Source organism: Carettochelys insculpta, chromosome 5 (assembly GCF_033958435.1).
Source record: "Carettochelys insculpta isolate YL-2023 chromosome 5, ASM3395843v1, whole genome shotgun sequence".
NCBI lineage: Eukaryota > Metazoa > Chordata > Testudines > Carettochelyidae > Carettochelys > Carettochelys insculpta.
Window position 1 is genome coordinate 308,559 of NC_134141.1, and position 17,988 is coordinate 326,546.

The 17,988-nt window shown below is 46.7% G+C and overlaps 1 protein-coding gene across 5 annotated transcripts in view; it reads left to right on the plus strand.

The window, feature by feature from the left end:
• Window positions 1-17,988, plus strand: part of ELP1 (elongator acetyltransferase complex subunit 1) — a 167,001-nt gene that overhangs the window by 44,052 nt on the left and 104,961 nt on the right. For all 5 annotated transcript variants that reach the window (XM_074994466.1, XM_074994465.1, XM_074994467.1 and 2 more), the window contains 2 exons: window positions 4,711-4,801; window positions 7,568-7,741. In XM_074994466.1, the coding sequence (XP_074850567.1) occupies window positions 4,711-4,801; window positions 7,568-7,741 (265 nt within the window). The remainder of the gene's footprint in view (window positions 1-4,710; window positions 4,802-7,567; window positions 7,742-17,988) is intronic.

A 17,988-nucleotide genomic window follows, 5' to 3' on the forward strand; every position in this document is an offset into this window, starting at 1 on the left:
CGCTCAATCAGGGAGGATGAAGATTTCCTTGAGAGAAGGGAGCATTTAATCTCGCAAGCACGGCAGGCGGAAGAACCGGGGAGGGCGGTAAGGGACGAAGTGGAGAACTGGCAGCATGTAGCTTCTAGAAGAAAAAGAAGGCTGGTGCACAAGTCCCCCATCGGTATAGAGATAAGTAATCGCTTTCAGGCTCTCTCCACCGATTCTGTGGTGGTGAATGCTTTGGAAGGAGCCTCACAGGAAAAAAATCAGAAGGGAACTGCTTCTACTGCAAGACATGGGATGTGTAGTCCTAGGGGTGGGGGTTCAGTGACCACCACCCCCATAAGAAAAAGATGGGTGGTGGTGGTTGGAGACTCCCTCCTAAGAGGGACTGAACCATCCATCTGCCGACCAGACCTGGAATCTCGTGAGGTGTGCTGTTTACCAGGAGCTCGAATTCAGGATGTGACTGAGAGGCTTACAAAACTGCTCAAGCCTTCAGAATACTACCCCTTCCTACTTCTGCATGTGGGAACTGTGATACGGCCAAGAATGACCTTGAGTGGGTTACTGCGGATTATATGGTGCTGGGAAGAAGGGTCAAAGAATTTGGAGCGCAAGTGGTGTTCTCGTCCATCCTTCCTGTCGAAGGGAAAGGGCTAGGTAGGGACTGTCAATTGAGGAACTAAATGCATGGTTACGCAGGTGGTGTCAGAGAGAGGGCTTTGGATTCTTCAATCATGGGACGCTGTTCTGGGCACAAGGTTTATTGGCAAGAGATGGGGTGCACCTAACCAAGAGAGGAAGGAGCATTTTTATAAGTAGGTTTGCAAACTTAGTAAGGAGAGCTTTCAGCTAGGTTCGCTAGGGGACAATGACCAAAGTCCTGAGGGGGGGAAAAAGAAACTTGGAGGCTGGGAAGAAATGCAAAGAGGTATGTAGAACAGAAGTGGACCCCTGGTTCGAGTAGTGAGGGTGGGAAGATTGACTGGTTATCTAAGGTGTTTATACAGCAATGCCAGAAGCCTGGGTAACAAGCAGGAGGAATTAGAAGCCCTGGCCCAGTCCAAGAGCTATGACTTGATTGGTGGGATGACTCGCGTGACTGGAGCGCTGTCATGAAAGGGTATAAACTGTTCAGGAAGAACAGGCAAGGGAGAAAAGGAGGAGGAGTTGCACTGTATGTAAGAGTACTCTGATTGCTTGGCACTCCGGTACATAGAGGGAGAAAAGCCTGTTGAGAATCTGTGGGTCAAGCTTAGTGGTGTAGGCAGCACTGGAGATGTGGTGTTTGGTGTCTGCCACAGGCCCCCAAATCAGGATGGTGAGGTAGATGAGGCTTTTTTTGGACAACTGAGAGAAGTTTCCCGATTGTGGGCTCTCATTATCATGGGGGCTTTAATTACCCTGACATCTGTTGGGAGACCAATACGGCGGTACACAAGCAGTCCAGGAAGCTTCTGGAGAATGTTGGGAATCCCTTCTTGGTACAATTGCTGAAGGACCCGACCAGAGGTCGTGCGCGGCTCGACCTGCTGCTTACAAACAGGGAGGAACTAATAGGGAAGATAGAGGTGGGTAACAACCTGGAAAGCAGTAATCATGCGATGGTAAACTTCAGGATCCTGACCAAAGGAAGGAAAGGGAGCAGTAAATTACACACCTTGGAGTACAGAAAAGCAGACTTTGACTCCTTCAGGAACCTGATGGGCAGAATCCCCTGGGATGCTACCATGAAGGGAAAAGGAGTCCAGGAAAACTGGCAGTATTTTAAGGAAGCCCTATTGAAGGCACAGAAAGAAACCGTCCTGATGCGCAGCAAGAGAAGCAAATATGGTAGGAGATCAGACTGGCTTACTGGGGAAATCCTTGGAAAACTTAGGCACAGATGTCTAGGGAGGGATATAAATGTATAGTTCGAGAATGCAGGGCGGTTACCAGGAAGGCGAAAGCGCAACTGGAATTGCGACTCACGAGGAACGTGAAGGATGATAAATGTTTCTACAGGCATGTTAGCAAGAAGAAGGTGATCAGAAAGGGCGTGGAGCCCCTATTGGATGAGGGAGGTAACCCAGTGACAGATGATGTAGGGAAAGTTGAAGTACTTAATGCTTTCTTTGCCTCTGTCTTCAAGGGCAAGGACAGCTCCCAGACTAATGCGATAAGTGATGCACTGTGGGATGAAGGTGAACAGACTTTGGTGCAGAAAGAACAGGTTAGGAGCTATCTAAAAAAGCTAAATGTACATAAATCCATGGGCCTGGACCTAATTCATCCGAGGGTTCTGAGGGCGTTGGCTTATGTCGTTGACAAGCCCTTGGCCGTTATCTTTGAAAAGTCATGGAGATCGGGAGAGATCCCGGATGATTGGAAAAAGGCAAATGTAGTGCCCATCTTTAAAAAAGGGAAGAAGGATGATCCAGAGAACTATAGGCCGGTCAGTCTTACATCAGTCCCTTGAAAAATCATGGAGGGGCTCCTCAAGGAAGTCATTTTGAGGCACTTGGAGGAGGGGAAAGTGATCAGGAATAGTCAGCATGGATTCATGAAGGGCAAGTCGTGCCTAGCCAATCTGATTAGTTTCTATGATGAGATAAGTGGCTCTGTGGATAGGGGAGAATCAATGGATGTGATTTATCTTGACGTTAGCAAAGCTTTTGATACAGTCTCCCACAATATTCTTGTCAGCAAGTTAAAGGAATGTGGAATGGAGCACCTTGGTCTTTTAAATGTTCAGTATGAGGCTGAGCTTCTCATATGCATCAGAGAAGGGACTTAAGAAGGTCTGAAAGGCTGAGGGAGAAAGCACCAAGCATCTGCTTGTCAGCAAGTTAAAGGAATGTGGATTGGATAAATGGATGGTAAGATGGACAGAAAGCTGGCTAGAAGGTCGGGCCCAGCGGGTAGTGATCAACGGCTCGATGTCAGGATGGCGGTCGGTTTCTAGTGGAGTGCCTCAAGGTTCTGTCCTGGGTCCTGTTCTGTTCAACTTATTTATCAATGACCTGGATGAGGGGTTGGATGGCACCCTTAGCAAGTTGGCAGATGACACTAAGCTAGGGGGAGAGGTAGATATGCTGGAGGGTAGGGACAGGGTCCAGAGTGACGTAGACAAATTGGAAGACTGGGCTGCAGGAAATCTGATGAGGTTCAATAAGGACAAGTGCAGAGTCCTGCACTTGGGCCGGAAGAATCCCGAGCATAGTTACAGGCTGGGGTCCGACTGGCTCGGTAGTAGATCTGCAGAAAAGGACCTGGGAGTTGTAGTGGACGAGAAGCTGGACATGAGTCAACAGTGTGCTGTTGTAGCCAAGAAGGCTAATGGCGTATTAGGTTGCATCAAGAGGAGCGTTGCCAGTAGATCCAGAGAAGTGATTGTTCCTCTTTATTTGGCTTTGGTGAGGCCACATCTGGAGTACTGTGTCCAGTTCTGGGTCCCCAGTTATAGGAAGGATGTAGACACACTGGAGAGGGTCCAGCGGAGGGCAACCAAAATAATTTGGGGGCTGGAGCATATGACCTATGAAGAAAGGTTGCGGGAATTGGGACTGTTTAGTCTGCAGAAGAGAAGACTGAGGGACAACTTGATAACAGCCTTCAGCTTACTGAAGGGAGGTTGCAAAGAGGCTGGAGAGAGGCTGTTCACAGTGGTCACAGATGGCAGAGCATGGAACAATGGTCTGAAGTTGCGGTTGGGAAGGTCCAGGTTGAATATTTGGAAAAACTTTTTCACTAGGAGGGCGGTGAAGCATTGGAATGGTCTATCCAGGGAAGTAGTGGAGTCTACATCCCTGGAGATGTTTAAGTCTCGCCTCGACAAAGCTCTGGCTGGGCTGGTCTGATGGGTTTGATCCTGCCTAGGGCAGGGGACTGTATTGATGGCTTTTTTAGGTCTCTCACAGCTCTATTGTTCTGTGATTCTATGACTAAGTATTCCCTGTGCTTGTAGTGCCTGGCACAATTCGGAATAATTGTATATGAAACTTCCATATTTCCAGGGCCTTGTATCTGCCACCTTCTGCGCAGTGTACTCCACATCTGCCTGTAGGCATGCTTCTCCCTCTGTGTGAGCTGTACTGAGTGAAGCTGGTACATGCAGAACAGCCAGGTGCATATCACTTGCGCAAGTGCTCAGGTGTCAAACACTGCCTCAGGGTTGTGACTGTGGTCTTCTAGTTGATAGAGACTTGCATGACAAGCAGCCACTGTGATGGACATCATTGTAGCTGGACACCCTCTTCATTTTCTCCTTGCTGAAACAATAACAAATGCACCCAGATTTGCTGTGTGGCCTGTTTCCCTTGTTGCTGCAGAATGTTGTGAGGCATAATGCATTATCTACCAGCTCATTTGACATCTTTGTCCTGAGGATGGCTAGATCGTAAAGTGCAGAGGTGGTCAAGGCCTCTCAGCCCTACTTCACTGCAGGATCAGTCCCTCATGAACAGCTCATTGAACAGTGCATCTGTCAGTGTGCTGAGCAAAAGGAGGTCTCTCTAGGAAGCCTGTCACCTGTTCTTGATTTTATGCTGCACACTTCATAGTGTGATTCTTGTTGTGCACTAAGTGAGAATTAGAGGCTGTTGATGTAGAAGAGAAAGCATAGAACAGGTCAGTGCATGTTCAATTACCCTCAGTAATGGTTAGATTGAGAGCAGTGTATTTTGTGAATCTTGGGTAGTTGTGCTTGAGGGGTGCTCTAACATGCCTGTATGCTCCATTTGCCAGGTGGCAGCACTGTGAAAGACTCCACTCTTTCATTGGGAGGAAGTGGATTTAAAGCATCTGTTGAAACACCTCATCTGGAAAGAACCTACAGGTACTGTAAATCTATTGTGATTTGTGGGAGACGTGGCTCGGGGCTGTATAGAGGCAGTGGATGATCGCTGGGTAAGCGGTGGCTCATGCTGAGCTTAAGCCTGGTTCCTGCTATGTAAGGGCTCTGGCCCTCAACTAACATTAAGGGTAGCTTGTTTGAGACTCAGCTCTGCAGGCTAGCAGGGAGTGTAACTATCTCCAGGATTTTAGCTTTTAGTATAGGGAAAACACTCTGTTCTGGGACCCGCATCAACAGACTTTGTAATGCCACAGGCTATGCTTGCTTCCCTTTGGATGTGGCCAGTGGAAGTGTGAGGTGTACTAGTGCAAGGCTGCTTGTGCTGGAAAGGCCCATGAGTATTTTAATCCCTTCCCTCTCTGCTCTCTTGTGCACAAAACCTAGCTGACCAGGTAGGTGAGTCCCACTTTGAGGATACAGACTGTTCCCCTAGGCACATGGCATGGGATACCATATGTACCAGCTTGGGTTAAAAGTGTGTGCTACTGATCAGGGTGCTTCCCCAGTCTGTATGGAACGTGACTATATCCTTTACTCTAATCACCTGCATGTGGCATTCATGTGACTGCACGTGTCCATTCCACTTCAGGTTTGTGTGCACCAAGGACGTCAGCATCAGAGATTTGTACCTTAGGAATACCCATTGAGGTTATGTATGTGCTCCTTGCTGACTTGGGCAGCTGTGCAGTGATATAAAGAGTGGATTTGATTGCGCTTAATTCCTGCTTTCTGTCCATTGTTGGTAGTCTGTGCATGTTAACTTGTTTCAGTGAATATTTTTTCCTTTCATAGAGTTGTATCTCCGGTCTATAGTTGGTATTCATTTTTTGTGAATTTATATTTGGTTTAGTGTAGGTTTTGTTTTTTTAATTTATTTGTAGTCTACTAGAATTGTCTACTAGTTCCTGTTTGTGGGAGCTGATGGCCAGTATCAGGGTATGCATCATTCTTGGGGTGTTAGTCCTTCCAATGTATGCAGGAAATCCAGGCCAGTGAGTGACCCTCATTCTTGGTGGTTCAGAGTGCCAGGCCAATGGCTATGTCTGTGATATGTGCCAGACCTACAGTGAGGCCCAAATGAGAAAGGGTGGGGAGTGGTTACCTCTTTGTGGAAGCAGCCCTTTGTCTGTGTTACAAGCCTGTTCATTCAGGGTAGGCACTGAGTCTGCTTGCACTCGTCCAGATGTTGTGGATTTTTGATAGTTATTTCCTGGTACTGGGAGGAAAAAACACTGGCATGGTGCTTTGAAGGACTCATCCTCCAAGAGAGCGGTTTCTGGCTCTTTCAAGCAGGAAACAGGTCAGTGTCCTTGCAGGTGAAGTACTTGTTAGTGCCAAGAGCACCTCAGGTGGGTTTGTTGACTCCAACACCAAGCCCTGACTGAAATTAGTTGCTACTGGAGTACTGTTCCACTCTGATCCTGTATCCTTAGACACATAGAGGGAAGTATAGGGAATCATTCTGTGCTGATAAGGGACTGTTGAGAGGCAAGTGTAGGATGCCTTACTCAGTATTGTCATGTCCTGAGTCTTGGCAGCAGTCCTTAGAATAGGTAGTACTGTGTCCTCCTGGTCAGGTGACTTGGGCTTATCCCCTGAATCAGAGGTGAGCTGTAAGCCTATAGATAGTGAGGTCTCCTCTCTCTAGATGCAGGTGTTTTTGTCTCTTGTAGTAGAAGTTCCACATTGGTAGATGGCTTTGAATCCTTGGTTTGGAAGTTTGGGGTCTAATGCCCAGCTAGAGGGTATGCTGGAGCCTATGAGGGTTTCCTCACACCACCAGGCCTTCCCTTCAGATCCCCACTACACGCCAAGATACTCTGTGAGGTGGTATGCAGTTGGGTTTGGTGGCACACAGGAGCAAACTGTCCCAGCAGGATCTCCAGCAGAGGAGTTCGGGAAGGTTCCACTTCAACTTGCTCTATGCTCCTCCTCTTCCCTGGTGGTGTTCAGTGTGTCCTTGTCTGTTTAGGATGGCTACAAGTCGAAACAGGAGCTATTGAAGCATATGGCTCTCTTTGAACATACAAATGGAGGTGGTGTAAGAGAGCCCACACTGATTGATTGGATATTTTGGGTTTAATTGTGTCTTCTTCAAAGGTTCTCCTCATTAACAGGGCCACTTCAGAATCCAAATAGGTTTTGTCGTAAACTCCTTTACCCCTCAGGGCCAAAAAGACCGAGAAGAGGTATCGTGTCCCTTCACAAACATTTGTGTGTGTGTACAATTACAACCCCCACTTTGTATTTTGGTGATCTCAGCGGTAAATGTTGAGGAACCTGTTTCTATCTCAAAGTTGAGAGGGGGGAAATTTGTTTTTAATTTTTCAGCTGCTATACTGCAGTTTTGTATTTCAAACCAGAAAGCTTTGCAGGGGAGATAACATTTCTTCCAGTTGGGCAATGTTCTGAGTTTGCTGACAAGTTACTTGAGATGCCAGACAAGTTTCTGGCACTGCCTTTTGTACAGTTGCTCAGTAGTACAAGGTAGCAGAGGGCACGTGCGCTGTCCTGGTAAGTACTGCTAAGGGAAATAACTCCAGTGCTGCACTCTCTGGATGAACATACACCTGAAGTGGAATGAATGTGTGCAACACATCTGGAAGAACAGTTACAGGACAGGATAGTATCCTTTTCTAATCCCTGGCTGACCAGAGTGTCAGGAATGGCCTCCCTTTCCAGATAGTGATGGTGGATATCACTGGCACATTGACACTGACTCTCAATCTCTCTCTTTAAATCATACAGTATCAAGGTGAGCTGCAGTATGGGCAAGCAGGTGAACCCGCTGGCACTCCGACTTTTTACGTGGCTACAGGACAACACCTTCTTGGCCATTAGCCAGGGGCAGCTTGCCACACACTCCGTCATACACCATCTGACCGGAAGTCCTGAGGCAGCGGGAGGGTTCCTAGATCTCTGGTACTTGAAAGGCGTTTTACCCTGGTCATGCTGCTTATGAAAAATTTCAAGCAATTCTAAAAAGAAATAAAGACCTCTAAGCAGATCTGCTCTAGGGTACTAGGATGGGCTGGTGGTGTACATGCTGGCTGGGTCTTGCCGTTGAGCCATGAGTCCTGCAGACTCTTGGTCCTAGCAAGCTCTTCCCTGCAGTTGTGATGTCGTGGCTGGTTGTGGGGATCTCATGCAGAATGGTGGTGCTTTAGATTGAATACCTATGTGCTGCAGCAGTGGAGGCTTTGGAAATGGCTCTGGAATACAAGATTCCATGTCCTGCCCCTTGGGCCACCACATTACTGAGGTCTCAGAGTTGCTGTTGAATGAGTATAGGGCACAGGGAGCTTCCACTTGGTCAGGGCCAGAGAAGTTGAGGTCACAGAGCTAAGAAGCTGAATGGGGGATTCTCCTCTTCAGGCTTGTGAGTCCAACATTTCCTCCAGCCCTTAACTTCATCCCACTGTGGGAATATTTCACTAGGCCACACAGAGCTGGCAGTTTGTAATGGGTTATGTGGCCTGCCCAAGGGATTTGAGGATCCTTACTGCTCATGCACAGGAGGCAGCTAAGCCACCAGCATTAACTTTACAACTTAGGAGCAGTAAAATTGAATAGCTGCTTGATCAAAATAGCTGCTGTTTTTGAGTGTCTGTTTGTTTGCATGCTCAAACTTGGGGGTACGTGTGCACTCACAACAAGAGAACACAAAGCAGTGTCTCTGGGCCCATGCTTGCACAAGGTGTCCTCTTCTGCCTCTGTACAAGGGCATATAGGGACCAGCAGCCATGCAAATCCTTCTCAACTGCCTGAAGCTCAAGATGGAGTGATTGCATATTCAGCTGATTCTATGGCCTACAGCCATTTATTGGTACTCCATTAGTCTTTAAATTTTTGTTTCTTTGCTGTTTTGTTTTATAATTGTGATTAGAAGGGAAATAATCCACTCTCTTACTTTGGCTCACAACCTCCTGGGTTATGCCAAAGACCTCAGAGTTTACACCCTGCCAGAGGCAGCGTTCCATCTAATTTTTTCCATCCCTGGGTGGCATAAATTTTGTTCTTCTAGTAGGTCCCTGTGGGTGCTCCATATCAGGTGTCAGGCCAGCCCCAGTGCTGCAGATGAGAGATTTGCAAAGCAGTTGCTGCTTGGATCGCGCATACGCAGAAGTGTGCTGGACCCTTTGTGCTTGTAATCACGTGTGTGATCTGGTCTGAGCCAGTTCCTCTCAACCGCCCTTGGCTGCAGATGGACTTCTCCTGCACTCCTCAGCAGCAAGTCTGAAAAGCAGTTTTTGATCTTTATGTATTGTTCATAGTTCTTAACAAGTTTCTAATAATAGTAGTTGTATATTCAATAGTTACAGTGTTAAAAAAAAAAAAAAAAGTTTATATAACCAGTTCTCTAGTAGCTAGTACATTTAATAGTTGTGTCATCGCCTCATTTGCAATTCCAAGAGCTCAGATGTTAACAGCTCTATTGTTCTGTTTGAAGTGCCTGCATCAGGTTTTAAAAATTGTGACTCTTGCTGGGAGGCAGTGTTAGCCTCAGACAGCCACTCTCAATGTGTATGCCGTTTAGGAGCGTCTCATGTGCCTCTTAAGTGCCCACATTGCTCTAAACTTAGAGCGAGAGCTAGAAAAGACAGAGAGATGAGACTGTGAGAATGATTTTCTTTGGAAAGAGCTCTCCAGCCTGATACTGCGAACCAGCCAACACCTGAAGGCATGGCAGCTGGTCAGAAACACTGAGCAGCCTCATTGGTCTCCCTGGAAGGCTATAAGAAAAAGAAATTATTTCCAAATTGATCTTTTGGCCATTTCTTCTGGTGACAAGATGAGTCATACTGAGAACCCATTTTCCTCACTAAGGAGGACAAGTGGCCTAAGTCTAGGAAACTGGCTCCACTGGTGCCAGTACAAGAATCCCACCTGGAACCGACAGGTTCATGGAGCTCACTAGTACCAACACACAAAGATTGATCGGCACTGGAAGTACCAGCACCTGAGCCAGTGGCACTGAAGTCTTGGCACCAGAACTACCTGCACCAGTTTATCTGGCACTACATACAGTGTGGATGGGCACCAACTCCCAGAGGGAACCGAAAAAGGCACAGGGCAAGACTTGGCACCGTAGCCTATCATCTCATTCGCTGATTCTGACATTCTCTCCTCAACACGTATCTCTGCACTCTTCTACGGTACTGTCATTTCAACATCCAATATCTCTTCTGTCACCATTCCTGAGACCACTGCCTTTCTTAGAACTACTGCACCATGCCTACAGCCTTGGTTACCACAGGTCCCCTTCACCCCCACTGTCTTCGAGGTTGTCATACCTGCCTTACTTTTATCACCATCATGAGTACAGGAGACACTCTATCTCTTACTCCTCATCCCCAGATACTCGATCATACTGGTACCCTCACACCTACAGGGGTCACCAGCAGCAATATCACTATCACATCAGATCTCGAGATATTCTCCTGAATCCAGACAAGGGTATAGATGTTCAGCTTCCCCTCTGCCACTGCCATTACTTCTATTTCCACGGGCCCAATCCATAATTTCTACCCTATCGGACCTCGCGGAGGACCAACCAAGGGACTTAAAGGAACACATGGAAACTTACCAGACAGATGTATTTTTCTCGTCCCCGGATGACATGGTTATTCTGGGTGAGTCTTCCCTGTCTGACGATTTAAGACAATTTCAAGAACTGTTTAACAGAATAGCTCAGAGTCAGGACATTCAAATAGCTGAAGTTCCAGGAAAAAGAATCACAGAATCATAGGGCTGGAAGGGACCTCAGGAGGTCATCTAGTCCAGCCCCCTGCTTCAAGCAGGATCAACCTGCACTAAGTCATCCCAGCCAGGACCTTGTCCAGCTGGGACTTAAAAACCTCAAGGGATGGAGAATCCACCACGTCTCTAAGCAGCACATTCCAATGCTTCACCACCCGTGTGGTGAAGAAGTTTTTCCTAATATCTAACCAACACTGTTCCCTCTTCAACTTCTGACCATTACTCCTTGTTCTGCCATCTGACACCACTGAGAACAGTTTCTCATCCTCCTCTTCAGAGCTCCCCTTCAGGAGGTTGAAGGCTTCTATTAAATCACCTCTAAGTCTTTTCTTCTGTAAACTAAACAAGCCCAAATCCCTCAGCGTATCCTCATAGGTCTTGTGCTCCAGACCCTTAATCATTTTTGTTGCCCTTCACTGAACCTGTTCCAGCAAATCCACATCCTTTTTATACTGGGGGGCCCAAAACTGGACACACTATTCCGGATGTGGCCTCACCAGTGCCGAATAAACAGGAATAACTAGTTCTCTAGATCTGCTCGAAATGCTCCTCCTAATGCACCCCAGTATGCCGTCAGCTTTCAGGGCTACAAGGGCACACTGTTTACTTATATCCAGCCTTTCATCCACCATAACCCATAGGTCCCTTTCCATCGTACTGCTGCGGAGCCAGTCAGTCCCCAGCCTGTAACAATGTTTGGGATTCTTCCACCCCAGGTGCAGGACTCTACACTTCTCCTTGTTGAACCGCATCAGATCTCTTTTGGCACAGTCCTGCAATTTATCCAGGTCCCTCTGGATTCTCCCTCTACCCTCCAACAAATCTACCTCTCCCCCTAGTTTTGTGTCATCCGCAAACTTGCTGAGGGTGCAACCCAGTCTCTCATCCAGGTCATTAATAAAGATGTTGAATAACACCAGCCCCAGAACCGAGCCTTGCGGCGCTCCGTTTGAAAGAGACCGCCATCCAACTATTGAGCCACTGACCACTACCCGTTGGGCTCGACCATCAAGCCAGCTTTCTGTTCATCTTGTAGTCCAAGGATCCAATCCATATTTCCTTAACTTATGTACAAGAATGTTGTGGGAGACCGTATCAAAAGCCTTGCTGAAGTCGAGATATATCACATCTACTGACTTCCTCATGTCCACAGAGCTTGTTACCTTGTCATAGAAGCTGATCAGATTGTTGAGGCAGGACTTGCCCCTGGTGAATCCATGTTGGCTACTTTTGATCACTTTCCCTTCTTCCAAGGACTCCAAAATGGATTCCTTGAGGATTCTCTCCATTATTTTCCCAGGGACTGAGGTAAGGCTGACGGGTCTATAGTTCCCTGGATTGTCCTTCTTTCCTTTTTTAAAGATGGGCACTACATTTGCCTTCTTCCAGTCATCTGGTGTCTCCCCTGATCTCCAAGAGTCTTCAAGGATAATGGCCAAAGGTTCAGCAATGACCTCTGCCAATTCCTTCAGTACCCTGGGGTGCATTAAATCCAGACCATGGACTTGTGCACATCTAGTTTTTCTAGATACCTCAGAACTTGTTCCTTCCCCACAGGTGGCTGTCCTCCACCTTCACCTACTGCATCATCTAGGACCGTCATTGGGAAGTTGACTTTGTCTGTGAAGACTGAGGCAAAAAAGACGTGGAGTACTTCAGCTTTTCCTGCATCATCTGTCACTAGGTTACCTCCCTCATCCAGTAATGGCCCCACACCTTCTCTGATAACTTGTTTATTGTTCACATGCCTGTAGAAACCCTTCACATCCCTTGCCAGCTGGAGTTCCAAGTCTGCTTTCGCTTTCCTGATTACTGCCCGGCATTCTCCAGCTGTATGTTTATACTCCTCCTTAGTCAACTGTCCACGTTTCCATTTCTTGTATGCATCCTTTTTGAATTTAAGCTGACTAAGGATTTCCCTGTTAAGCCAGGCTGGTTGCCTACCATGTTTGCATTTCTTACTACGCAGTGGGATTGTTTGTTCCTGTGCCTTCAGTAAGACTTCTTTAAAATACTTCCAGTTCTCTTCAACTCTTTTCCCCTTCATCTTCGTTTCCCAAAGGATCCTGCTCGTCCAGTCTCTTAGGGAGTCAAAGTCTGCTCTTCTGAAATCACGGGTCTGTATGTTACTGTTCACCCTTCTTCCTTTCATCCAGATCCTGAAATCTACAGTCTCGTGGTCACTGCAGCCCAGGTTCCCCCCTACTTTTATTTCTTCTACTAGTTCTTCCCTGTTTGTGAGCAACAGGTCAAGTTGTGCACGGCCCTGGTCAGTTCCTTCAGCACTTGTACCAAGAAGTTATCCCCAGTAGTCTCCAAAAACTTCTTGGATTGTCTGTGTGCTGATGTATTGGTCTCCCAACAAATGTCTGGATGATCAAAGTCTCCCATGAGAACCAGGGCCAAACTTTTAAAGAACTTGAGACCTCCAGCACCATCCAAGATTGCCATCCCAGTAATGATGCTGTATGAGAGGCAGCAAATAACATCTGGCAAACCTCTGCCTCCATCCCAGCCACTAACAAGAGGTCTGACAAAAAGTATTTTGTGCCTTCCAAGCGGATGGAATTTTTAGTTAACCATCCTCAGCCTAACTTGCTGGTGGTATAATCACAGAAGAGATCTAAGGCACCCCAATATAAATCCACTGTCTCCGACAAGGATGCCAAAAAGCTGGACCTGTTCATGAGAAAAGTCTGTGCCTCTTCTACCTTCTTACTGCACATGGCTAGCTATGCTGCGCATTTGTCTAATCATGCCTTCGATAACTATACGAAACTAACGACCCTCATGGATTACTTACCAGATTCCAAGAAACCTATTCTTAAGGCAATTGCCCAAGAGGGTTACGCAGCATCTCATACAGGTGTACAGATAGCCTTGGATGTTGCTGGCACTGCTGCATGTTCCACAGTGACAGCAGTGATTCTGAGGTGAGTATCCTGGCTCTAGACCTCCGGGGTACTTTAAGAATTACAGGCCAAGGTCGAAGACCTGCCTTTTGACAAAAGCAAATTATATGCAGAGGCTACAGATACTGTATCACATTCTAGTGAAGATTCTTGAACAATACTGAACTTTACGGATGTATACTCTGCCATACAAAAGGAAGACATCTTACCCATATCAGAGATTATACAATTACCTGTACCCACAGCAATCTTATCGGCAGAGGGTCTGTGATCAATGCGGACAACCCCATAGGCTGCCTAGGAGGCATAACCAACAACGATGCAATCCACCTCTGCAAAACCCAAGGCAGCCACTTTGACTTGTCCGTCGAGGCCTGCCCTACCATCTCCATGGCCTAACATGGACATCTCTTTCATTATCAGCTACTCTCCTTTTACCATCAGCGGTTCAAGATCACTACAGACAAGTGGGTGCTGGAAATAATCTCAGCGGGCTGTGCCATACTGTTCTGTGCAATACCCCCACTACTCTGCCCACCCTGTCCCTCTTCAGGGACACCTGTTAAAACAAGTGGTTCCTTGTGATAGGAGCAGTGGAGCGAATACCTCACAAATTCAGAGGGAAAGGCTTCTACTCCCATCACTTCCTCATGGAGAAAAAGACGGGGATGGAGACGCATCTTGGATCTATGGGCATTAAACTGCTGCCTGTGCAAATAGTGCTTCAAAATGAATACTGTTTGCTTCCATAACTGCTGTGCTGGATGTGGGAGATTGGTTCACAGCCCTTGACTTGCAGGGTGTTTACTTTCATATAACAATCGCCCGGCTCACAGATGCTTCATCTGTTCCCACCATAAACCGGAACACTTTCAATACAGGGTACGGCCCTTTGGCCTTTCAACAGCACCCAGAGTTTTCTCAAAGACCCTTGCAGTGGTGTCAGCATACTTACCTTGTTGAGACGTTCTAATATTCTTGTACCTGGATGACTGCCTTCTCAAAGGGCGCTCTGCATTGGACATCCTCCGGGTGATATCTGTCACCATGGAGATATTCCAATCCCTGGGCCTCGTAGTCAATTTACAGAATACAACAGTGCCCACAGAGAACATACAGTTCATAGGGGCTCATTTCAGCTCCATACCAGCAAGAGTATACTTACCTGTCCAGCGCTTCCAAGCGATCCAGCCCTTAATTGAGGTACTCATTTGCAACCCCGCGGTGCAGGTAATGACCTGTTTATAATTGATGGGTCATATCGCTGCCAATAAGTGTGTTGTTCAGAATGCTAGGCTGCACTTCCAGTACCTACAACATTGGCTGGCAACCATTTATGTGCCTGTGAGGCACACAAGTCACAAATGAATATCCCCAACCACACAGCTATTGCAGTCCCTGCAGTGGTGGATGAGACCCAGCTATCTGCTATCTGGGGTCCCCTTTCACCTGCTCCAACCTGCTGTATCCATAGCCACCGATGCATCCAGCGTGGGCTGGGGTGCACATATGGGCAACATGTCAGTCCAGGGCCGATGGTCTCAATGGGAAATGGCCCTTCATATAAACCTTGTGGAACTAAGAGCAGTGTTAAATGCTTGCAAGCACTTTCTGCCTTGCATTGGAGGGGCCTGGGTAAGAATATTCACCGACAGTGTTGCCACAATGTATTATATAAATCAGCAAGGGGGAGTGAGATCCCACTCTCTTTGTGTGGAGGTCCTCCGATTATGGAACAGGTGCATACAGAATTTGTATAGCTTTGGTGGCCTTATACCTACCTGGGGTGAACAATGTCAAGGCCAATCACCTGAGCAGAGAATTTGCACCGGACCACAAGTGGGAGATATGGTCCAGCGTTCTCCATCTTATTTTTTTGTCTTGGGGCACTCCATCCAGACTTGTTTGCAACCTACAGCAACAAGAAATGCCGCCTTTATTGCTCCAGAGCAGTCATGGGGGGTGGGGTCTCTCAGCGATACTTTTCTTATCCCTTGGAAAGGCCCTCTCTTATATGCCTTTCCCCCAGTGGTCCTCATCCACAAACTGTTGGAGAAAGCCAGATTGGAGGGAGCCAATCTGATCCTCACAGCTCCGGCATGGGCTCAGTAACATTGGTTCCTGATCATGCAGTGCATGTCAGCATGCCCTCCACAGTCGATCCCTATCGTTCCAAACCTGCGCACTCAGAACCGCAGGTTATTGATGCACCTGCAGTTGTACATACTTCACCTCATGGCTTGGCTTATAATTGGTTCGATCCCTCAAAGGCCTCGTGCTCTGAACAGGTCAGACGCATTTTGATGCACAACCAGCAAACTTCCACAAGAGAGACTTAAACATAGAAGTGGAAATGCTCCACACGGGGCATGCATCCAGAAGAAGCCCCCGTACAATCCATTCTGGACTACTTACTTTATCTTAAACAAGAGGACTTGCTCTGCCATCATAGCAGCCATCTTGGCTTTTAGACACAGAATGGATGGGACATCAGTATTTGCACACATGACTACGGCATGTTGCCTAAAAGGTCTCACCAACCTATACCCTCCTTGTAAACCTATATCACCACCTTGGAGTCTAGACCCCGTTGTAGATACAATATCCAGACTTTCATTTGAACCATTAGCAACTATTCCATTACATCTCCTTACCTTAAAAACAGTGTTCATTTTGGCTGTCACATCTGCTCGTTGAGTTCGTGAACTGGCTGCCCTCCTGGCCTCTCCACCGTATACAATATTTACCAAGGAGGCAGTGACAATTTGATTGCACGCTGCCTTTGTCCCAAAGGTCACGCTCGAGTTCCACTTGAATGAGTTGATCATAAGAACATAAGAACATAAGAATGGCCATACTGGGTCAGACCAAAGGTCCATCGAGCCCAGCATCCCATCTGCCGACGGTGGCCAATGCCAGGTGCCCCAGAGAAGGAGAACAGAAGACAATGATCAAGTGATTTATCTCCTGCCATCCATCTCCTGCCCTTGTTATGAAGGCTGAGGCACCATACTTTATCCCTGGCTAATAGCCATTTATGGACCTAACCTGCAAAAATTTATCAAGCTGTTTTTTAAACCCTAATAGAGTCCTGGCCTTCACAGCCTCCTCGGGCAAGGAGTTCCACAGGTTGACTGTGCGCTGCGTGAAGAAAAATTTCCTTTTATTAGTTTTGAACCTACTACCCATCAATTTCATTTGGTGTCCCCTAGTTCTTGTATTATGGGAAAAGGTAAATAATTTTTCTATATTCACTTTCTCCACACCATTCATGATTTTATATACCTCTATCATATCGCCCCTCAATCGCCTTTTTTCCAAACTGAAAAGTCCCAGTCTCTCTAGCCTCTCCCCATATGGGACCCTTTCCAAGCCCCTAATCATCTTAGTCTCCCTTTTCTGAACCTTTTCTAATGCCAATATATCTTTTTTGAGGTGAGGAGACCACATCTGCACGCAGTACTCGAGATGTGGGCGTACCATAGTTTTATATAGGGGAAGTATGATCTCTTTTGTCTTATTATCGATCCCTTTTTTAATAATTCCTAACATCCTATTTGCCTTACTAACTGCCGCTGCACGCTGCATGGATGTCTTCAGAGAACTATCCACTATAACTCCAAGATCCCTTTCCTGATCTGTCGTAGCTAAATTTGACCCCATCATGTAGTACGTGTAATTTGGGTTATTTTTTCCAACATGCATTACCTTACACTTACCCACATTAAATTTCATTTGCCATTTTGCTGCCCAATCACTCAGTTTGCTGAGATCTTTTTGTAGTTCTTCACAATCCCTTTTGCTTTTGACTGTCCTGAACAACTTGGTGTCATCTGCAAACTTTGCCACCTCACTGCTTACACCATTTTCTAGATCATTGATGAACAAGTTGAACAGGATCGGTCCCAGGACTGACCCCTGGGGAACACCACTAGTTACCCTCCTCCATTGTGAAAATTTACCATTTATTCCCACCCTTTGTTTTCTGTCTTTTAACCAATTCCCGTTCCATGAAAGGACCTTTCCTCCTATCCCATGACCACCTAATTTACATAAAAGCCTTTGGTGTGGGACCGTGTCAAAGGCCTTCTGGAAATCTAGGTATATTATGTCCACTGGGTGCCCCTTGTCCGCATGTTTATTAACCCCTTCAAAGAATTCTAGTAGATTAGTTAGACACGACTTCCCTCTGCAGAAACCATGCTGACTTTTGCCCAACAATTCGTGCTCTCCTATGTGCCTTGCAATTTTACTCTTTACTAGTGTTTCTACTAATTTGCCTGGTACTGATGTTAAACTTATCGGTCTATAATTGCCAGGATCTCCTCTAGAGCCTTTTTTAAATATTGGTGTTTATATTGGCCGTCTTCCAGTCATTTGGTACCAAAGTGGATTTAAAGGATAGGTTACAAACCACTGTTGTTAACTCCGCAATTTCACATTTGAGTTCTTTCAGAACCCTTGGGTGAATGCCGTCTGGTCCTGGAGACTTGTTAC